The 24,521-nt window shown below is 36.5% G+C and overlaps 1 protein-coding gene across 1 annotated transcript; it reads right to left on the reverse strand.

Moving 5' to 3' along the window:
- Window positions 1-24,229, reverse strand: LOC138329024 (uncharacterized). The gene is made up of 15 exons (XM_069275723.1): window positions 23,996-24,229; window positions 18,649-18,887; window positions 18,227-18,358; window positions 17,668-17,862; window positions 10,807-10,967; window positions 10,497-10,612; window positions 8,659-9,065; window positions 8,419-8,464; window positions 7,913-8,015; window positions 7,078-7,289; window positions 6,643-6,754; window positions 6,056-6,162; window positions 4,153-4,320; window positions 3,450-3,616; window positions 1-3,159 (listed from the first exon to the last, which is right to left on the reverse strand). Exons 2-15 carry the CDS (start codon window positions 18,835-18,837, stop codon window positions 1-3), a joined length of 5,274 nt encoding a protein of 1,757 aa, XP_069131824.1. The 5' UTR covers window positions 18,838-18,887; window positions 23,996-24,229.
- Window positions 24,230-24,521: the final 292 nt, after the last annotated feature.

Raw genomic sequence — 24,521 nt, forward strand, 5'->3', positions numbered from 1 at the left:
TTACAGGAAGTGACTAAACCTAAATCGCAGAGACCCCGAGCTCCTTTCCATTTGCTTCAATGAAGAGTCGCCCTGTGAACTTCTCAAAACTCCCCTACCTGAAGAGTTTCTCAAACTTTTGTCATCATTAAGACTGCTGCGGACTGTAGCTCCAGACATAACAACAGATCTCTCCTCCAATACAGCATTCGTGTCGTCTGACGCGTTTCTACTACGTACAGAATTTCCTGATGCAACAGCCACTCGTTCCTTGGAGGATGATCGTGTCCCTCTAGTCTCTGAGCTTTGTTTTCGACTACGAACCGATGCCCCAGACATGATTTCAGCTCTGTCCTTTGAGGATGATTGAGCACTTTTCTTGCCATTACTTTGTCTTCCACTTTGCGCTGAGGTAGATACAGAAGCACTTCCAGACGGATGTTTAGATATACCCACATTGTTTGTAGCACTTTTGAGAGGGAGATCAACTCTTGGACTGGGCTCAGAGCCATCCTGTTTTAAAACGCCTAGTAGGCTACTCAACACTTCAGCCTGTACATTGTTATCAAATTTCTCAATAGCTTCCATAGTCTTGTGGAGAACATGACCACCAGATTTTAGTGAAGGTGACTCGGGGATAGGCGTGAGTTTACCCATAAGTATATTACGATGGATTTCAGCCATAGCTTCGTCATGCTCAGTTAAAACATCTGGAGGTTCGATAACACTTCCATCCATTTTATTGAAGTATTCATTTAAGTCCAGGTGCACAGATGACGGAGGGAGATCAGAACCGAGAACATTATATAGGTTTACCCCAGGTGTGAAAGATGCTTGTGTCATATCCAGATTCATTGGCCGATATCCATCTTGTGACATGACTGGTAGTTGAGCTACCGCACCCCTTTCCTCTGGTTTGACCTCTAAGAATCGAGGTGTGGATGAGTTAGACATGGGGTCAATTGCGTGGTTTGGTATTCGAAGTTTATATGTTACTCCTTCCCTAGGAGTATCATTGTCAAGACTGTCACTGTCTGAGGAGTCTGACGAATCCATGTCCGTTCTTTTGACAGCTACCACATCTGACGTGTCCATACAATGTGTTGCCACATGCCACCCAATTCCAGAAATAAGAGCCACATCGGACTGAGATGCTTGTTTACTGAGAACTAGGTCTGCATCTTTTATCTTTTTCTTCTTCCCTGATTTTGTACGTTTTGTTTTTCCACTTCGCGGGCGACAATTTGCCCCGTCATCAGAGTTCTTTCCTTCTTTCCCTTTGTCTCCACGTCGCCTCACTTGTCTGTTCGGTCCTGCAGAGGCCGGTTTGTCCTTCGATGTCGGTCTTTTGGCACTTTTCCCTCTACTTTTCATTGAGGTTTGAGTTTTTGATCGATCATATGCTGGTTTTCCAATAGTATAACCATAACTTGTAGCTGAAACGCCCCTTCCATTCACCTTTCCGGTATTCACTTTCTCCTCAGACTCAGTTTTGTAGGGTTTCATGTCTTCAAAAGGATTGACAATAACTGGAGTCTGTACAGGGACTGTCATAGGAGACGCATGCTTGGGTTTTGATACACGAGGAGAGTTTTCTGACACAATCTCCACCAAAGGTCCTTTACCAGCACTTGCAGGCTTATACTGAAATGACTTTTTGTCAGCCTGGTTATCCTCACCAGTTCTTCCCTGGTGATCTGTTCTGGATGTTATTGACCCTTTTATATTCGCATCCCCTTTTGTCTCTTGTAGAGTGTTCAAAGAGGATGATTTCAGAGTTTTTGACCCTGTATTTTTACTGACATTACTCGTTGCAGTTGATTTGGAATCCATTGGAACATTTGTGTCACTTTGGGATTTTCTCACTCCCAACGTTTGTCTTGACTTTGAGGCTGAACTGTTAGGCTGTGAAGTATTCTGAGAAGAACTGGAGTTTGGTTTAGACGATGTAGTTGACGCTGGTTGAGGTACAGAAGCTCTTATTGATACATCAGACCTCGACTCTTTACCTGAGGTTCCTGATTTCACTTGTGTGCCTCTACTAGACGGAAGAGTTGAAGAACTCTTCCTAACATTCTCCGACACAGCACTTGTTCCTCTGTTTGAGGATACTCCAGCACTTTTCTTTACATTATCACTGACACCACCACTGTTCCCAGAAATGTTTGAACAAGATTTTGTCACTTTAACGTCCGAATTTTGTCGACGTGTGGCTGATGACTGTGTTGAATTTAAATAAGAAGGGGTAGGGTTATTGCCCTTTCCAGCGGTTGCTGTCGGTCCTGATTCAGACTTTCGAGCGGGAGAATGAGATGCTTTCCTTGCATTCCCAGCAGTTAGCTGTTTGTGTCCTGTAGGATTATTATCATATTCTTTCCCTCCAGAATTTTCAGGCAGATCTTCTTTCTCCATTCTCTGCTTTTTCACCTCCTCTTTTACATTTGACAACAGTTTTGAGGACACTACATGCAGTCCTTTGGGGTTGGGAGAGGAACTTAACACAGGGTCCACTTTCAATGACTGTGGACTAAATCCCCTTGACCTACTTTCACCAGATCTGCATCTACTGTCCGATTTGGCACTTTTTGCTTCATTTAAAGATTTCTCTGAAGCTTTAGCATTAAGAATGTTTTGTCTCATCACTTCCTTTGTCAGTTCACTACTCGATGTTTTGCTTGGAAGTGATTTACACGCCCCTATCTTCTGTGTGTGGATGATAACAGTGTCTTTCACCGGCTTGGCGGAGGATTGATCTAGTTTGGCACTATTTTTTGAACAGGGACTACCCTTTGAGCCAGGGCTATTTTTCCGCTCAACTGTTCGTAAATTTGACACTAGTTTGTTTTGTGTATTTACACTGACAACTGAAGGCACTTCTTTAATGTCCTTGTTCAATGAGATTCCTTTTCTGTTGTGTCCTCGTTGCCTTGGGTTTGCTGCTGTGGGGCGTGCGAGTTCTGACATCCCCATGTCATCACTGGAAACAGAGGAGCGATCCTTACTCCCATTCGATGATAAATCACTTCCAGAGGAATTAATCAAAATGTCTTTAGGACGGCTTTCCTCCAAAATGAACTCTTGTTTAAAGATGGAAGGACTACGAAGATGATTGGAGGAATTCTGGAATGCTTGTTTTACATTTTTGTGGTCGTTCTCATCGTCTGATCTTGGAGATGGATCCTATAAAAAATAATCAAAGAATTAAAAAAATAAATTGCTAACATTGAAACATATCAGAAAAAAATGCATGTTCATTAGAATAAAAAGTCGCGAACATGTTAATGTTATGTATGCCGAAACAATACTCTTCATGTCATTTTTTCTCCATTCTTCTTTGTATCAAATAATATTGAGATTTCTAAATTTAATCAGGCCCCCAAACAACTCAAAAAGACCGTGTAGAAGGGCCTTCATACTTCAAGACCTGTATTCATATGACAGTTAAATAATACATTTTTTATGAAAATGACCTTAGAATTCCATTCGTTGTTGGTCATACACGACTCCAGACAGCTGTGGGCCTTCTCGCCCATCATAGACATCATTGTTGGGGTAGGGGGTAGCACTTTAGAGGAGGTGGGAAACAACGGAGCATTCTGAACAGGCGTCTGGCACTTGTTCAACAAGCCCATCCGATCTGTAACATCAAATGTAAATGTACAAAATGAATGACCATATAAGTACTGAAGGGGTGTTTTTGCCTTTGATTTATAACTTTTAACATGAAATATATGAATACTCAAACGTGGCAAATTTAGTATGCAAGAACACTGGCTGGCGTTTGATAAGAAGAATCTTTGAATGAAGAAAATACAACCTTTATTTTGGTTATGTCATTGTGATATATCAAATTTCTATATAATTAATTCTTTTATAATCAAAATATATTACAAAGCTTATGTGATTGTGTGTAAGTCTTTAAAAAACCTTTAATATGCATTAAATCATTAAGAAAATAATTCAATTATGAACATAAACGTTTGGTCAATTTAATCAAATCTGTTAATTACTATATTCTTGTTCTCAGAATGAACTAATAAGGTATTATATATTTACTAATAAGTCTATTGGCGTCATGTATTTATATAAATGTTGATGTGATCTACCGTATTAATGAGAAAAGAACAGCACAAGAAAACTGGTAAAAGAAATTAATAGGAAGAGGGTTATTACCTAAATCCAAGACAATGCTGTTAGAGTTACCAACATGTCCATCACAGGGTTTACTGAAGCCAGTTGTGCCCCTTTCCAGGGAAGGTCTCAGTGGGGTTAGTCTCGGGGAGTTAGTATCACTAAAGTCATCAGACTGACTCAATGGATGACACAGAGATATAGACCGACCTGGCGGGAAACAGACACAAGACATTAACAGCGAAACATACAATACATACAGTACTTCTCAGAGGAAACATACATAATGTACCACTAGGTCACTGGTGGCCAACAAACAAAAACATACAATACATACAGTACTACACAGAGGAAACATTCATAATGTACCACTAGGCGGGCAATAAACAAAAACATACAATACATACAGTACTACACAGAGGAAACATTCATAATGTACCACTAGGCGGGCAACAAACAAAAACATACAATACATACAGTACTACACAGAGGAAACATACATAATGTACCACTAGGCGGGCAACAAACAAAAACATACAATACATACAGTACTACACAGAGGAAACATTCATAATGTACCACTAGGCGGGCAATAAACAAAAACATACAATACATACAGTACTACACAGAGGAAACATATACAACGTACCACTAGGTGGGCAACAAACAAAAACATACAATACATACAGTACTACACAGTGGAAACATTCATAATGTACCACTAGGCGGGCAATAAACAAAAACATACATTACATACAGTACTACACAGAGGAAACATTCATAATGTACCACTAGGTGGGCAACAAACAAAAACATACAATACATACAGTACTACACAGAGGAAACATTCATAATGTACCACTAGGCGGGCAATAAACAAAAACATACAATACATACAGTACTACACAGAGGAAACTCCATAATGTACCACTAGGTGGGCAACAAACAAAAATAGGAAACATATATAATGTACCACTAGGTGGGCAACAAACAAAAACTTAAAATACATACAGTACTACACAGAGGACACATACATAATGTACCACTAGGTGGGCAACAAACAAAAACTTAAAATACATACAGTACTACACAGAGGAAACATACATAATGTACCACTAGGCGGGCAACAAACAAAAAGTTGGCATAAATGTAGAAACATACGAGATAAAAACTCAAAGCATCAAACAAAAAAAAAAAGAATTATTGAAATCACACAGGGAAATTCACACACTCAGGTATTATAAACAGGTAACATATTCTTTATTACTTTTTAGTTGTGTATTAAACATGAAATAGCATGTACTTTCTTTCTGAGTTTGTAGTTTTCAGACAATTTTGTAATGAGACACCCCTAACAATATTCTGCATTTGCATATTACAGACTTATCTGCACTTGTGGGTAGGTAATAATTGTGACGGCATGTGCTTGCCAGTGTAACATCTTAATTTTTGGAGAAAATGACGTGAATTGCGCTCAAAAAATGATGATATCACAATGGATATCTACCTGCAAGGGAGCTAACTCATCAATATGCAAAGACAGAATATAACAAAATCCATTGTGTAATATAATGTGGTTCGACAGCAAGTCTGAAAATAGTGCCAACTTATACAAAACTTCTATTTCATGTTATATTGTAACATGAAAAAGATATTGTTTTCAGATAAAAAAAATCAGTCAAAATAATTCTTACTATTATGGCTTTTTAATACTGTAATGAACAATCCGTGATATAGCAAATTAATAAACCTTAACATAAGGAAGATTAAGTAAAGCATTAAGTTAGGATTAGAACCAAACAATCATTATTTTTGTTTGGTATATTAGATAAAGTGTTGGTATTTTTAATTTAGTAGTATTATTAGCCTCCATGTTTTGACTGAACATTGATAGTGTTGAAAGTTATTAAGCTGTTATGACAGGGGTCAGAGGTCACATAGTTACCTTTCTTATGAAATGGTTCACTGGAGGCAGCTACATCTGCTAATGTATCTGACCCTGAACGTTGGTGTCTGGGTTTATGGCCGAGTGTGGGTGAGCCTTGGGTAAGCCTGAAAGAGTACATAGAAATTAATAAAGCAATTCTTTACTACCTCAATCACATGTAAAACCTTCACATCGGCCAAATATCTATTTTTGTTATCATAATTATAATGGATATGGGTAAAGTAAACAATAGATGTTTGTACTCATGATAATAATTTGAATACTTTTAATTCATATCTTTGTCAAAAGTAAAGCTAGTATAAGAGGAATACAAAGATAAGACTTCTCTTTAGAGACATTAGTCTGCTGTAAAACATCTGTTGCTGATTAGATTTATTTAAACTTAAACATTCTACTTTAAATTAAAGGTAATCAATTCTTTCCCTTTTTTGCATAAGTTATTGAGGTTGTTAAGATCGGCATTTCCTGGGAATTGTCAAGCATTTATACCTATTATAGCAGGGTTCTAAGACCTAGAGTATCACAGAAAACCATTTTTTTTGCTTTTTATTCTTTCAGACATAATAAACCTCAATTTAGTTTACCTGGTGCTACTTGGTCCACTGTCAAAATCACAACTGAGAGGAGTGAGGCAGCCATCTTTACCAGACAGGGGGGACACCCTTCTCTTGGATGGTCCAGGAGTAGGGAAGGAGGCTGTAGTATAGAATAGCAAATATACACAGACTGGTGTGATAAGACTCATTTAGAACTAGGTCATAAGGTGCAAATCTCATTACTAAATCATAAATTATTATTTACAGTTTGAAGTTTGAATTTGTTTCCAGATATAAGATTACTCCAGAAATATGAACTGTAAGGAAGCACTTGGATTAGAACTTGTAGATTAGCTGAGGTATAGTACATATAGTCAGTATACGTTTATTTTACATATTTAACACATGATAATTTTGGAACAGCAACAAAAGCAAATTTACCTTAAATTACTAATATCAATTAAAAAAACAGATATTGCATACCCATGTTTGGAGAGTTCCCGGAATAAGATAGCCTGGTTTCATCCAGAGATCTTCGGAAACGACTGTTGCGGCTGAAAGGTGATGGACAATCCTGGTTACGGTCAATACTCATCCTGTCCGGACTGATGGCAGGAAGTCTCTGATAACCTTTGCCCTTGGGTAGAGGTGTAGGCTGCTGATTTCTGGACAGTCCCAGTCTTCTCACACCCTCTCTGTTAACAGGAAGACATTAAATACGAGAAATATTCTAGTAGAACCTATAAATGCTTCCAAATACATAAAAATTTGATCTCCAAAATTGATGATAAAAATAAAATAAAATCAAAATGAAATATGACTTATTTGAGACGGACATATTTTCAACCCCTCCAAATTCCTTGTATTGCAGCAAAAGACTAGTAGGTGAAGATAGCATCACCAAATCTAATTGGTTTTATCATTAAGGGTAACCTTCTTTGAAATTACAAGATATCAAAGAATTCAGATGTGTAGTGTTTGTTGAGATTCTACTAACAACATGAACTTGCAATAAGATATCTTGAGGAAGATCACTTCAACAACCTAAAACTTTCATTAAGTTACATTGGGAAGCAATTCATCTCAAATGATGGTTTTAGCATTTAAGCAGGAATATAAAACTTTTGCTGACAAAGTACATGTAGCACCTTAAACTTTAAACTTTGACGAATGACTTTGTAAATGCTTAATGTATCTCAAGTTCAATCAGTTTTATTTGCAATAGACAATACTGACTGTGTATGCACAACTATCAATTATAACGGTCACCCATATAACCTTGACCTCCAGCGACCTTTTATAACCATTCAATACTTACTTTACATAAGGTCCAGGGGTAACACTGTTGTTCATTGTCTCCTCAGCCCGCCTGGCTTTTTCTTTGTCTTTCAGACTCAGATGACGAGACACCAAGCGACCCTCTGTTTTATTACAAAGGGAAATTTATATAAATTGTCATATAAAAAATTATTAAAGCATAACCTATTATATGGTTATAACCTTGTATTCTCTTTTACTATACTGTCCAACTGAACAAGTTCGAGATCATGAGGTTTTCAATTTTATTTTCAACATGTCAAAAGCGTTGAATTTTCTATGATATTGTTTGGTTTTAGATAAAACCAGCAGTATGTTTACAGTACAAATTACACACAATGTTCATTAGTACATTGATATTATATTTGATAATTTTTTATTACATTAAATCAAGAATATCAAGCTAGTTGATTACATAGGAAATTAAATGTATATCTATTATGGTGAACAGTCATAAACCTGGCCTTTTTTAACATCAACATTTTTATCATAAACTTTATGACTTACTGCTTGGAGTATTCTTCATATTAGCAAATGGATTGGCGGGCATACTCTGAAGAAGAGAAGACAAATTGCATATAGCTGTCACTATCAAATTGTAGTCGGTGTATCTCCAGCCATATACTGTCTGCATTTTTAACCTTCACATTTATTTTCATATTGTTATATATTCATATAACATTTTGATGATTTAAGAAACAACACTTGAAAAAATTGACTTTTCCAAAAAGGTACACTTGGACTTACATCAAATATAACCTCTCCCCCCTTCTTCCCCTTCTTGTTAAGCTCCTCGAGTGAGGTCCTAGTTTCCTGGCGAGAGGGGACTTTGACAGGGGCCAGATTTGTCAGGGCATGTCCCTGAGTAGCTTCTGCCCATGCTTCTTTTAGAGTTGTTTTCATTTTCTTCCCCCGAGCCAGATCCACAGGAGTCAGTCCACGATCGTCTGTTAAAGTCACATCAGCACCATGCTTTAGTAAGCAACAAGCTGTTCGTTCATTGTCATTGTAAGCTGTTATGTGAAGAGGTGTGGTTCCAGCAAAACCCCGACTGTTCACACATGACCCTCCATTGATGAGCACTTCCACACACTCTGTGTTCCCACTCTGAGAGGCACAGTGGATCGGGGCAAACAAGCGTTTGTCTTTCAGGTCTGGAGGATAAAACAACAAAGATCTATTTAAGAGTTGCATTACAAAACCATTCCATTTGTATGTTTTAGTAACATTTAGTAAAGGATTCATACCAAGCTGATTGTACTGTTCAGGTGCTTGTTGAATTTGTCATTGAAGTTGAAACTAGTTATTTTTAGAGCGTAATTAAATGTGTAAATGTAGAGGGCAAATATTTTTCCTCAAGACGAAAAACAAATATTTCTAAACTGTTTCATAAACTAAAGGTAACTTTTTGTTAACCTTACCTATATCAGGACCCCCTGTGATGAGGGCCTTATCATTGCTCTCCTTTGGTGAGGGCCTGGACTAAAGACTATACTTTTCCTTTATCAGGGCCCCCTGTGATGTTAGCCTGGGCTTCAGAAGACCTTACCTATATCAGTGCCTCCTGTGATGTTAGCTTGGACTACAGTAGACCTTACTTACATCAGGGCCCCCTGTGATGTTAGCCTGGACTACAGACCTTTAGAAGGGCCCCCTTTGATGATAGCCTGGACTTCAGGAGACCTTACTTATATCAGGCCCCCCTGTGATCAGGGCCTAGACTACAGTAGACCTTACCTATATCATGCCCTCCTTGCCCTGTGATGAGGGCCTGGACTACAGTAGGCCTTACCTATATCAGGGCCCCCTGTGATGAGGGCCTGGACTACAGTAGAACTTACCTATATCATGCCCCCCTTGCCCTGTGATGAGGGCCTGGACTACAGTAGGCCTTACCTATATTAGGGCCCCGTGTACTGAGGGCCTGGACTACAGTAAACCTTTCCTATATCAGGGCCCTCTGTGGTGAGGACCTGGACTACAGTAGACCTTACCTACATCAGGGCCCCCTGTAATGAGGGCCTGGGCTACAGTAGACTTTACCTATATCAGGGCCCCATGTGATGAGGGCCTGGACTACAGTAGTCTTTACCTATATTAGGGTCCCATGTGATGAGGGCCTGGACTACAGTAGACCTTACCTATATCAGGGCCCCCTGTAATGAGGGCCTGGGCTACAGTAGACCTTACCTATATCAGGGCCTCCTGTGATCAGAGTCTGGACTTCAGTAGACCTTGCCTATATTAGGGCCCCCTGTAATGAGGGCCTGGGCTACAGTAGACCTTACCTATATCAGGGCCCCCTGTGATGAGGGCCTGGACTACAGTAGACTTTACCTATATCAGGGCCTCCTGTGATCAGAGTCTGGACTACAGTAGACCTTAACTATATCAGGGCCCCCTGTAATGAGGGTCTGGACTACAATAGACCTTACCTATATCAGGGCCTTCTACGATCAGAGTCTGGGATTACAGTTGACGTTATCTATATCAGGGCTCCCTGTAATGAGGGCCTGGACAACAGTAGACCATTCCTATATCAGGGCCCCCTGTGATGAGAGCCTCTGGACTACAGTAGACCTTACCTATATCAGGGCCCCCTGTGATGAGGGCCTGGACCACTGTCTGAGCCAATGAGGCCTTGGACTGCGAGGCGTAGTGGAGACAGGTTTTACCATCCTCATCTACAGCATGGATGTCTCTAAAACACGTCAAAATAAATAATTTACAAAATTAATGATTCCTTCATTTCCTTACATGTAGGCTCAAAATATCAATAGGCGCAGTAATTTCAACATCGCATTACTCTTATCTTAAAAATATACTAATTATAAAGTCCTGTTGTATTTTGATATAAACAACTTCAATAACGCTATTGATTAAGAGATGACTTACGCCCTGTGAGCAAGCAGTATGGTGACTACTTCTGCTGGGTTGTATGCTCGGTTCTGCTGTATCGCAAGACGGTCAAATAGTTGGATGTCACGGGCAACCAGAAGTAGTGGAGTTAGACCCTCAGCATTCTTACAGTTGATATCTTTCACCTTCCCCTCATTCTGTAAATAATACACACGATATCCATCATAATACTGATACTGTACATTGAATCAGAGATATTGAAAACATCACTATAAAGTATATATTCAATGAATGATATCCACACCTTCTTGAATGGTGAACAGAAATTTGAGCAACTGTATCTGGTCACAAGTTCTTGGAATAAACTTTTTTATTAAGTAAAAACTGATATAAGTCAAAAATTTTCACATAATATAATATATATAAAGAGAGAAAATTACAACTGAAGTCGAGTTGGTTGTCTAGGTTGGCCTAGCAGGTTTTAATTGTACATAGTGATACGGTCACCTTCTAGTTTTGCGCTAGGGGGAATTTCCCTTTAGCTCAGTCGGTAGAGCTGTGGACCAGTAAGTCCGAGGTTGCGGGTTTGAGTCTGGCTAGCAGTACGCTAATCTCGCCCTGTTGTATTATATATAACGTTTGATGGTATGAGTGCATCATAATACAAGAGATCCCAGAGGGATCTTGGCGCCCACCAAAGAATGATCTATATCTGACAAAGGAAAGATGGATCTTTTCTCTACTTTTTAAACTTTTTCATAAATACTGCATATAAAATTTGAGACAGATCGCTTCAGTACCTTTTGAGAAATAGCGGTAACAAACTTCAACTATCAAAATCCATGATGACTCCTTGGCGGCATCTTTGTTGATCAACCCCCAAATCACAATATGCACAACTAGGGCCCTAGGTGAACTTACATGTGAAATTTGAGAGAGATCCATTCAATACTTTCTGAGAAATAGCGATAACAAACTTTGAATATCAAAATCCAAGATGGCTGCCTGGCAGAAATCTTGTTGACCGATCGGTCCCAAATCACAATATGCATAACTAGGGCCCTAGGGGAACCTACATATGAATTCTGAGACAGATCCCTTCAGTACTATTTGAGAAATAGCGATAACAAACTTTGAATAACAAAATCCAAGATGGCTGCCTGGCCGCCATCTTGTTGACCGATCGGTCCCAAAATGCAATATGCACAACTAGGTCCCTAGGGGAACCTACATATGAAACTTGAGACAGATCCCTTCAGTACTATTTGAGAAATTGCGAAAACAAACTTTAACAATCAAAATCTAAGATGGCGGCCTGGTGGCCATCTTGTTTATCGATTGGTCCAAAAATACAATATGCACAACTAGGGCCCTAGGGAACCTACATATTAAATTTAGAGAAAGATCCCTTCAGCCCTTTTTGAGAAATAGGGATATCAAACCTTAACTATCAAAATCCAAGATGGCCACCTGGCGGCCATCTTGTTTTTCCTATCAGCCTCAAAATCTGTATGGCACTACTAGGGACCAAGGGTAACCTCCATGTGAAGTTTGAACAAAATCCCTTCTGTAGTTCTCAAGAAATAATGATAACAAACTTCAACTGCCAAAATCAAAGACGGCCACCTGGTGGCCATCTTGTTTTTCCGATCAGCCTCAAAATCTGTATGGCACAACTAGGGACCAAGGGTAACCTCCATGTGAAGTTTGAACAAAATCCCTTCGGTAGTTCTCAAGAAATATCGATAACAAACTTCAACTGCCAAAATCAAAGATGGCTGCCTGGCGGCCATCTTGTTTTTCTGATCAGCCTCAAAATCTGTATGGCACAACTAGGGACCAAGGGTACCCTTCATGTGAAGTTTGAACAAAATCCCTTCAGTAGTTCTCAAGAAATATCGATAACAAACTTCAACTGCCAAAATCAAAGATGGCCACCTGGCGGCCATCTTGTTTTTTTCCGATCAGCCTCAAAATCTGTATGGCACAACTAGGGACCAAGGGTAACCTCCATGTGAAGTTTGAACAAAATCCCTTCAGTAGTTCTCAAGAAATATCGATAACAAACTTCAACTGCCAAAATCAAAGATGGCTGCCTGGCGGCCATCTTGTTTTTCCGATCAGCCTCAAAATCTGTATGGCACAACTAGGGACCAAGGGTAACCTTCATGTGAAGTTTGAACAAAATCCCTTCAGTAGTTCTCAAGAAATAATGATAACAAACTTCAACTGCCAAAATCAAAGATGGCCACCTGGCGGCCATCTTGTTTTTCCGATCAGCCTCAAAATCTGTATGGCACAACTAGGGACCAAGGGTAACCTCCATGTGAAGTTTGAACAAAATCCCTTCAGTAGTTCTCAAGAAATATCGATAACAAACTTCAAATGCCAAAATCAAAGATGGCTGCCTGGCGGCCATCTTGTTTTTCTGATCAGCCTAAAAATCTGTATGGCACAACTAGGGACCAAGGGTACCCTTCATGTGAAGTTTGAACAAAATCCCTTCAGTAGTTCTCAAGAAATAATGATAACAAACTTCAACTGCCAAAATCAAAGATGGCCACCTGGCGGCCATCTTGTTTTTCCGATCAGCCTCAAAATCTGTATGGCACAACTAGGGACCAAGGGTAACCTCCATGTGAAGTTTGAACAAAATCCCTTCAGTAGTTCTCAAGAAATATCGATAACAAACTTCAAATGCCAAAATCAAAGATGGCTGCCTGGCGGCCATCTTGTTTTTCTGATCAGCCTAAAAATCTGTATGGCACAACTAGGGACCAAGGGTACCCTTCATGTGAAGTTTGAACAAAATTCCTTCAGTAGTTCTCAAGAAATAATGATAACAAACTTCAACTGCCAAAATCAAAGATGGCCACCTGGCGGCCATCTTGTTTTTCCGATCAGCCTCAAAATCTGTATGGCACAACTAGGGACCAAGGGTACCCTCCATGTAAAGTTTGAACAAAATCCCTTCATTAGTTCTCAAGAAATATTGATAACAAACTTCAAATGTCAAAATCAAAGATGGCTGCCAGGCGGCCATCTTGTTTTTCTGATCAGCCTCAAAATCTGTATGGCACAACTAGGGACCAAGGGTAACCTCCATGTGAAGTTTGAACAAAATCCCTTTTGCAGTTCTCAAGAAATATCGATAACAAACTTCAAATGCCAAAATCAAAGATGGCTGCCTGGTGGCCCTCTTGTTTTTTCCGATCAGCCTCAAAATCTGTATGGCACAACTAGGGACCAAGGGTAACCTCCATGACTTTGTGAAGTTTGAACAAAATCCCTTCAGTAGTTCTCAAGAAATAGTGATAACAAACTCCAACTGCCAAAATCAAAAATGGCTGCCTGGCGGCCATCTTGTTTTTCCAATCAGCTACAAAATCTGTATGGCACAAATATGGACCCAGGGGATCCTCTATGTGAAGTTTGAACAAAATCCCTGCAGTAGTTTTTAAGAAATAGTGATAACAAGCATTGTTTACGGACGGACGACGGATGGCGGATGACGGACCATGGACGCAGGGTGATTTGAATAGCCCACCATCTGATGATGGTGGGCTAAAAATACACCATTCAAACTGCTAGTTTAACAGTATAGATACTCTTGTAGAGTATACACCGCTACCATACTGATACACTGAAAGTATTTTGCTAGAGTCAGCATTAAAATTTAATAACCTTAGTAAGGGAATTTAAGAAGCCTGTATGGTGAGAATGTATATTATATCACTCTGTGACCAGATCTATACCCCAAGTTAAACCATGCATAAAAATTTATTTTATATAAATTTCCAATCAGGTGGAATAATTTCTCTATAAGAACCAAGTCATACATGAACAGGGCACATTCTGCCATCCTTTTTTTATATGTATAAGGCCTGTTATGTCTACAGAATTTACTGTATCACATGATTAGGTGGCATGGCACGGATATACTTTAATATGTATATCCTGTGTCAGTACATTGTAATGTTATATTGGGACAATTTTCTTTAAATTGTTCATTTTGATTTTTTTGTGACAAAACTACTTTTGATTCATATACAAATTTTTACTGTAAAATGTTGTTAGAAATACTATCCTTTATATATAATAAATACCCAATACATTATGCAAAGAAAGCTGGGCTCTTTTTCTATCCAATTTCTGTGTTAAACCAAAAGCAGATTTTTATATTTCGACATACGATACAGTTACACAGAATAACTTGATAATCATATATTGGTTTTGAACTAATTTTTTTATTTCAAAAGATTTTATTAATCAAAAGATTTAAGTTGGAAGGGCAGCGGCAGGCTACTAATTCTATATACAATGTTTGTCCCCTTCCCTCTAAATGCATTTTTATTTCTTAAACAGCTGCAGTACACTAACCTCTTCTTTGATGTTCTATCAACTTCCATGTTAAGATGTGAGAGAGGTTCTGGGAGTAGAGGAAAGCCAAAGTACTCAGAAAAAACCCACTGCCATATAAAGTAATCTGCTTGGTTTTGAACTTGCTATTCAAGTTTGAAGGAGTAGTAGTAATGTGTCGGGACACCTTAGCCACATGACCTTGACCGATGATATGTTTTGAAATAAATCAAAACCTACATGAATGTACAAACACCATGATCAGGTTGTCATTTGATATTAACACATGCACTTTAAAATAACAGGCTTAAGGGACAGTGACCCCTAACCTATCAATTAACAGTAAAATGTAACCGATATTATATCTTACAATGCAAGACATTGACCGTCTCAGTTGACCACTTTCACATTAGCCTGATATACACAGAGAAATTTACTAGGACAGAAATATCAGAATTTGTCATGCATTCAACTAAAGATGTCCGGGTTTTATCACATTTTAACATACAATTACCAACTATTTTATCATGTGAGATTTTTTCACCAAGTGTGTTAACTTAATAAAACCCTGATCATTCATAATGATCTACACAATGGCATAATTTGATAGATACTGCTTCAAGTTAGAATTATAGCTAGAGAACATATCATGTTCGCTGTAAAGCTATTAAACTACATTTACTACAAATAATTACAGACACATTTTAGCACATTGCTAATGCTTGAAATTTCCAGACTAGTAAAATATAATTTTGCCAATACTTTTTTTCTGCTAATAATATTTTTTGTAAATGTGCAAATTCATGACCTTGCATTATTTCAAAATCAAATTTTGTGCTAAAACGTTAATGATTGAACCCTTATATTCACAATTTGATATTGTCAACACAGTTTGGTCCCTAAAACTAAATCAGCATTTGCAAAATTGTAGTTAGTGTACAATATAGCTTTGCAGCGACTTGTAAAACAAAATTGCTTCAAAAGCAAAGCATGCTTTAACAGAGAATAATGAGTTGTTGGGAAATACAGTAATACAGAGCCATTTTGATATAACAGATCAATAAATGATTACACAATTTTCCTCTCTGATTATAAAGCTATTAAGAGTAAAACTAACACAGGAAAATCAATAAATCAATACATTACCACAATCTAGCACCATTTCCAATGTCTACATGTCGATAGACTATTGACCAAGACTGTATACACATCACACATTGTGGATCACCAATTAACATCCATGTAGGATGTCACAGCAATTAACAGTCTCACAGCAAGGCTATAAAACCATGGTCAGTGCCCTGGGTATTTTAATGATATATCAACTAGTAGTTCAAGTCTATCATTGTGTAGTCTTTCTGAACGTTCAGGTGAATTTCTAGGTTTAAATACCCTTTATGTGTGTTTATAAACAAAACTGACAGTTAAAGTAATCCATTCACGATCAGTTCTTTAGTGGATTGGTCAACCCCTTATGGACAATGACTGGATATACGCTGACATTTAAAGCACTCCAATTTTAAACATAAAAAAAATCTAATTGAGGACAAAGATAAATAAAGTGACATCATATTCAAGTGGAATAAGCACTTATACCAATAGGAATGTTTTTTACACATAACAGGGATTTCCATTCCATTGCAATGGCTATGTGTAAAGCAATTAAATACAATTGTATTGGCCCAAACTGTAGAAGTGAAGAATAATTCTATTGTATTGTCAAGGTCGTTGAAAACTCTTAATGTTCTCTGAGTGTGTATCGATTTGTGATGTCTGCAACATAACTATAAAGTGTGCAATGGAAAAATTTATGGAATGGAATATTAAATAGATTCATATAATCAATCCTGGAAATAACCATCATGCACACACACATGGTATATATTTTTTCATAAATAATCAAAGCCAGGAACTGTCACATTCCTTTACAAACATTGTAAGAGCAGCCTTACAACATGCCAATACAGTGTAGTTTTATTTTTAGCTGTACTGAGTAATACTATTGTTTAATCTAACTTTCTGTTCAATGTACCTTCATTTTGAATTGTGTTCATCATACTGAATTATGTTTATACAGCTTTTTAAAGTTGTTGGAAGGAAGGTCAAATGTATATTGCATCCTTGACCTTCAGCTTTCTTAAAGCTACAGTACTATTTATATGCACTATACATGTATGATAGAGTAGTATACCGTCAACCAGACTCAAACCTGCAAGCCTGGACTTATAATTAATGGTCCGCCGGCTATACCAAATAAGTGAAATTAAGGGAACCAGAAAAAATCCCTCTAGTGTAAGGCTAAGGCAATCATATCACTATTATCACAGTTAAAACCTCTTACATACATGTATATATATACTACTTTCCACTACCAACTGATTTTAAAGGAATATATATAGTACTTCTAGAAGCTAGAAGGTGACTATATATATATTTACAAATAAACCCTGCTACATAATTATGCAATATATGGCATATACATGTACAATATTTTTTCAAAAGCGTAATTGGAATTGACTATACTATAATGTGACTTACCAGAAGTTTTTTGATAACCCTGATGTTCCCCTGCCAACACGCTTGGAGTAATAATCTGTGTGAGGATTCGGTTGATCGGTCAACAGAATCGAGGAGGAGAGTCCTGATAGAAGTGGATGCTACCTCCACAGCTGTCTGGCCGTCGTAGTTCCTTAGAGTTATATCTGCACCATGCTTCAGTAGTAGCTGAACAATCTGGAAGAGCGATGTGATATTTATTACAGAAAATAAGGTCGAACCATTTTAAATGATTTCAAGGGGAGATAACTCTTAATCTTTAAATAAAATTATGATGTATCATAAAGGTCAATTTATTAGTAGAGAACAATTATTATCTTGTGACAAAAAAGACATACACAGAAAACAACAGTAGGAAAGTCATTAAATATTTTAATATTTGAGTTGATATTGAATTGATTTGCTACTATATTGTATATTAGATAAAGCAAAGAAAATCCAGTGTGCATTAAAGTTAAACAAATGTTTTGAATTAACCATTAATTGTATGATGTGATATCAGAAAACAGGAAGTTCAAAAAAGATAATTTTCAGAACCTACTTTTGTATGTCCACGTTTGGCTGCCCAGATTAGTGAAGTGTTTCCTGTTCGTTTATCTTTGACATCAATACTGACCAAGTGGTCTTTCCCGCTCCGAAACAGGAAATCCTCAATCCTCTCATAATCTCCATCCTAAAACAACAAAATATGGAGTTATTAAGAAAAGATACCAATTACACTGTAGAAATATTTTTATCTTACTCTTTTATCTGTCATGTAAAAGATATATAGATAATTTATTAAAAAGTCTTTTCCATCTCTCTAGGATAAAATCTATGATCCTTCATTGATTGGCATTTAAATCTGATTCTCTGGTACTGATCTGATCTTACTTGTCATGGGATGAAAAAGAGTTATAGCATCCAAACTTGATCACTAAATACTTGAACACCATTCAGAGCCTGTTAGATCTGTATACATACTCTTGCTGCTGCAAGGAACAGTTCCTCAAGGTCACCACTATGACCTTTGCCCATGAGTGTGGATGCGATGTCGTAGTATTTTGCAGATCCAATCCTCTTCCTGTTAGCCTCTAACTGAGAATTGGGAGTGGCTCGATTCCCCGATCCCAATCTACTCCCGCCACGGTCCTCCTCTGCAGGTTCTGGCATGGTGGCTGGTGACTAGCGGTCTCCATTGGCCTACACCAAGGGACTTTGTCCTGTAAATGAATATATATATACATAACTTCAGGGTATGGCAGGATTGGTATGCATGTTTTCAGTGATAACCAGCAAACGTTGATTAAATATGATAATTATATATTGCATCAAATTGCTATATAACAGTGGCCATTTCTATATGGTCACACCAATGTGTTTTAAGAAGAATTAAACCAACATTTTAACAAAGAGAGAGTAATGAATGAGTCAGGATATCCAAGATGATCGACATCTCAGATACATACATACATGCTAAGCCAGTAGCTCACTTAATGTTTCTATGGTCTAAGGTGACCAGATTCTATTCCTATATATATAATTTCTACTAATTAACTTATTTGTAACATTTATCAGCAATGCTGATCAGATACTTGAAACTTACATGTAATAGAATGATAAGATGCTCTTATAATGTGCAGTATTGATTTATAACAACTGTAAGTCCCCATAAAAGTCTTGGATTAGGCCTGACAATGGTTTTGAGATTTACATAATTATAAATTACATGGTATATTAATTATTCAAAACCAGTACAACATACATATACACCATTGCTTGATCAAGTTAAAGAACTTGTTCTAAATGTCTAGATAAATATTGTTTTTCCAGGCTGTATGTCGGTCTGTCCCCCAATCCTTCATTCAAACCATTACAAACCCTGTTTATATTGAATTGGTTATAATTATATATTGATGGTACACACACCAGTCATCCCTACAAAGCGACCATAGATCTCAATTTTACATGTCAACCTTTATAGGTTACGACACGCAGGGTCAGTATATATCACAGGGCGTCGGTCACAAGGACCTTTCAGGTTAGGTTATATGGAATAGCATATCACATGTTTCTGGCGGATTATCTGGGATTCAAAAGATTTATATACATTTTAAACTTTAAGTCTTGATGTATTGAACTTGATGTTTATAGTCTTTCATTGTACAATTGATTGTTATCAACACACAGGTGACGTGATTAGAACACATTGTAAAACCAGTGTTTTTACAAAGTGAGATTTGGTAGTAATATAATTAATGCTTATCCATCAAAGATTTGAACTAGAAACGTTTTAGTTCAAGTTTATAGACATTTGAAAGAAGACATTTAACTATTTAATCAAGACATAAGAAAAATGCTTTCAACTGTCAATGACCATGCATAACACTATAAATATGGAAACCAATTATGTTCCACATGTATAACAAGAGGGAGAAATGTAGTCTGCAGTTCCTTAACCATGCTTAACACATTACAACTATAAATCTAATACATCTTTAATGAGTACTCTCAACCCAATGTAGAAGGGCTATTATGATACAGGTAATATATTGGAACACCTTTTCAAAAATACTTAGCCATGACATGGAGTAATAGTCGTACCCTTGACTTTGAAGAGCATTCATTTGGTTATGGGAGGAAAAAACCTTCAGAGTTGCAAGAAAGAAGAAAAAAATAAAATTTAGCTTGAAGTCTTATTAACAGTCAAGTGTCATTTACGGATGTGTTAGGTAGGTTAAACTATTTAGCTGTTGGAGGAAAGTTTGAATACCAAGAGAAAAACAACAGACTTGTGGTTAGTATCTGCGACACAGAGTAGGACTTGAGGTAATATGTTGGAACATTGCATAAACCACTTAGCCACTGCAGGCCCCCCCCCCCCCCACTACCGAATAAAAAAAAATTTAAATTAAAAAAATAAATGCATACAGAAAATTAAGTATAACATTATTTACATTGTCAAATCTCCAACTCTTTTCAAAAGAAAAATATATATATTATAGCAAGCTGTAAAATCAGCTGTAGAAAAAAGCTGTGCAAAGAGGGCTTTATATAGCCAGATATACTTAGCTAAAAATGTCATTAGAGGAAATAAACCATATGTTTGTACATTATGTTTTCCGAAGAGTACATTAAACCTTAACTGTTTTAAATTATTACCTGGTTAAACAAATAATTTTATTTAAATAAACACTTTCAACATTCTGGGTTGCTAATTTTAAATATAAATTTTGTAACAAGTCAGTAAGTGAATTATTGCATTAAGGAAATCTTTTAAAACAAGTTAATTAAATATTTAATCAACATTATTTTACACTAATTAGTCTAAATGCTGCTTCATTTCATTTAATGTCTGGTGCTTTACATTTCGTAATAAAAAGTTGTCTTGACAGTGTCATATTTAGCAACTTTATACATAGTTTTTCGGCCAGTGATCATGACTTCCATATAAGTATAAAGCTTTTGTTTTGAAGTTGAATCATGTTACGACTCCTACACAGGAATGACTAGACGAGAATAGCAAGTTAACATTACGGCTCATTGGACAGCGATGGCTTCGTGTTATACCCGTACTAGACCGTGCACATCTACCATATACCTACATAAAACTTATATAAATACACACTGGATGACACAGCGCTAACAAAGAAAAGTTGGCATCATGTCAAACAACTAATCAATTTCATATTTATTCAGCTCTATATAGCAAAGACACCCGATTATTATCATCAAAACAATATCATCCATCTCATCAGTATTAAGGTCTATAAATATTCTTACCCCTGTAGAAACCAAATTAACATCCATTATGATATTAATATTAGAATATACACAAAGGATTTAAAGATTTAGATTAAGATCATTATGTGGAACGTTAGCCTATATCGTTTCCGAATGGGAATTCCTTTGTAGTACCATTGGGAATATCAGAAGTCACAACAGAGGGAATTTCCCTTTGTATGGAAAAGTACAACAAAATTGTTATCCAAATAAGGACTTCAATATGACACAAAGAAACATAAGTTCAGTTTCATATGCAATGTAGGATATATCAGCTAGCCCACATATTAAATCAAAACTGGACATATATATATATATAAATAATGACGCTCTGATAAATTGTAAGGAATACAAACCTTGCAATAGCATATTGTATGTGATAGGATGGTACCCTACAAATATACATTTCACTCTTTTGTTTTATGAATAATACTGATATTTCTATTATACATTAATTATATGTATATTTCAAAAAATGAACAAAGAATATGTTATCCAGCCACTACCCCGTAATCACTCTCTATTACTGTATACTTTAATCATAAAGATGCACATTCTGTAATCTGAATAATATTTGTAGTATATATTAATTGATTTTATGTCATAGTCATCATCATTATAAAGGAGAACAAAGGGTACTAACTCTGCCCATAAATGATTACATGACAGGTTGAGAAATTCACTATAATAAGACATGTATAAGTGATATATGTTTGTATTCTTACATATCACACAGACCTTTGGCAACTTACCAGAAACGGATGTTACATTAGGAGAATAAACATTAATATACTCCAAACAAGCTTTCTTCACTGATAAAAAGGTCATCTTCAAAATCATAACAGAAATTTAGCCTGATAAAAAAATCCTACTGGAAGTCAGTTCATACTGCTATAAGTGCCAATACAACTATATAGCTGTACTTTTGTTGGTCATGAGAAATAGAAATCACATTTTAATTTTCATTTGTCACAACCTTGGGAGGTCTGGACTAAATCAGTAAAATCAATAGTCAAACTTATTTGTCAACATGTGTATATCTTTCTGTACCTATATACACACCTGTAGACTAGTTTACTGAGGACATCAAGGATTGCCCTCCAAATAGGATCCTTACAAATAAACACAAGGTCCATTCATCGCAGCTTCTCCCCTATAAACATTGTGGGTCATTACAATAAATCAATATATTGATATTGACAATGTATGTTTTTATTCAACCCAGTATTACTCAATCATATTTCATACTTTGGTTTAGAAACATTTCATTTTTTTTCCAATTCTCCTCTTTAAGAGTTTTAATCATAGCAGTAAGAGAATACACATTGGTACATGTACCCTGATGTTTATACCAGTACATGTATATTCAAGGTTTTTCCAAAACCATCTCATATTTTCAAAATCTGTTGGGTTCCACTGCTATTTAGACAGCTACAGGTAGAAAAATCTGTACAAGGCACACAATAATGGACAAAGTCACGAGATGTTGCAACAATATTTTATAATGTCACAACTTCAGTGATGGGATTTTATTTCACAGGAAAGAATTCTGTCTGAAATATTGATGAGTCAGATAAAGAACATTTAGAAATCAATACCGACCTGCAGCCCAGCGCCACAGACAAAGGGGTGGATTGGTGTCAGCTCAGCTAGAGCTCACACTTGTTTTGTGAGTACACATGTACATTTACCAGGTACACAGTTTATATACAGCTAGACTAGACAAAGAAGCTGCTCTTAACAGGGTGGGTTCACCCTAAAATAACATATACTGGGTATAGCCACATTGCACTTGATGAGACTTGAGGTGCTTGCATGGTGCTCATTATGCCCAGTTGAAGTATAAAACCGCATTTCCCAAAAACATTTATGAACACCATGAAGATGCACAATTTGAATAATGCATATATTCTATTTATTAACATTGAAAGAATTAAGATTAGTATATGTATTATGTATATTGACATTTCTCTTCCAACAGAACAAAGACATACATATAATTATATATATATATATATATATATATATATAGTGTGTGTTGATTTGCTTACATTCTACAACCAAACTCTAAATTCTCACTGCATTAATCAGATGATTTCTATTTGTTAGGTAACACATTTGAACATTGCAGATAAAAACAAATTATGAGCTTGAGACAGACCTTTACCAAAGACAACTTTAAAAAATGAGAATTAGGTTGATTGTTGCAAAATTCAATTGTGTTGAATTTAATTCATTAACTTAAATTGTGTAGACTTAAAAAAATATTTTTTGTAAGAATTTATTATTTAATTTGTTACTTCATAAATTATCAACAAATTAAGGGCACAATAATCATCCTTATGAAACTATTTCAACAGTCTCTGAATGTAAACTTTAAAACTTTTAATTGCTATATTTCATGCTGCTCACAAAGAACAACAAACATTTTACCTTTTATAGTATATGAAAATAAAACACAGAATTATAAATTAGCACCAAATGCAATATTCAATATTATTACTAAGTTTGGCAAAAAACCAATTAAAAAAAAAAAAAAATAGCTCACCTTAATGTTGTATTCACAAAGAAATCCTTATCCATACGACTAGAATGATTGAACAACATATAGACACAAGCTTAGCTTATTAATCACATCCTCAAATATATCTCGGGTAATTCAACAATCTTTTTCCTGTTGTTAAAGAAAGTTCTTTGTTAAATAGTGACAGAGTGACCTGACTCTGTGAGATCGTTTTTACCATTTTGCGTGCTACATTTTTGGGTCAGTGTTATTATTGGTATAGATTTGGCACCTTGCCAATGGCCGTCCTGATCAGCTGTTTATAGACGTTTAGGTCTTCACTCCATGTGACAAATGCCTTTGTTCGAATGTACAGGTAACACACTAGGTATATAGACAAGACACAAGGGTCTGTCGATAGCTCAATGTCTATATAATGTTTGAGCTTCACATTATTATTGATATGTATATACATTAAAGCAATAAAATTCTTATCAAATTCAAAACTAAAGCATATAAGACTTAAATTAATAATGATACTACACCTTGAAACTTACTAATGTACACATTA

This window comes from Argopecten irradians, chromosome 8 (assembly GCF_041381155.1).
Source record: "Argopecten irradians isolate NY chromosome 8, Ai_NY, whole genome shotgun sequence".
In the NCBI taxonomy this organism is placed as follows: Eukaryota; Metazoa; Mollusca; class Bivalvia; order Pectinida; family Pectinidae; genus Argopecten; species Argopecten irradians.

Coding starts and splice junctions, on each gene's coding strand:
- LOC138329024 (XM_069275723.1), bottom strand. CDS start 18,837: ATGCCAGAACCTGCAGAGGAGGACCGTGGCGGGAGTAGATTGGGATCG. Junction 10,613..10,806: donor ATACTGCTTGCTCACAGGGC/GTAAGTCATCTC, acceptor GACGTGTTTTAG/AGACATCCATGCTGTAGATG. Junction 6,755..7,077: donor CGGGAACTCTCCAAACATGG/GTATGCAATATC, acceptor TCTATACTACAG/CCTCCTTCCCTACTCCTGGA.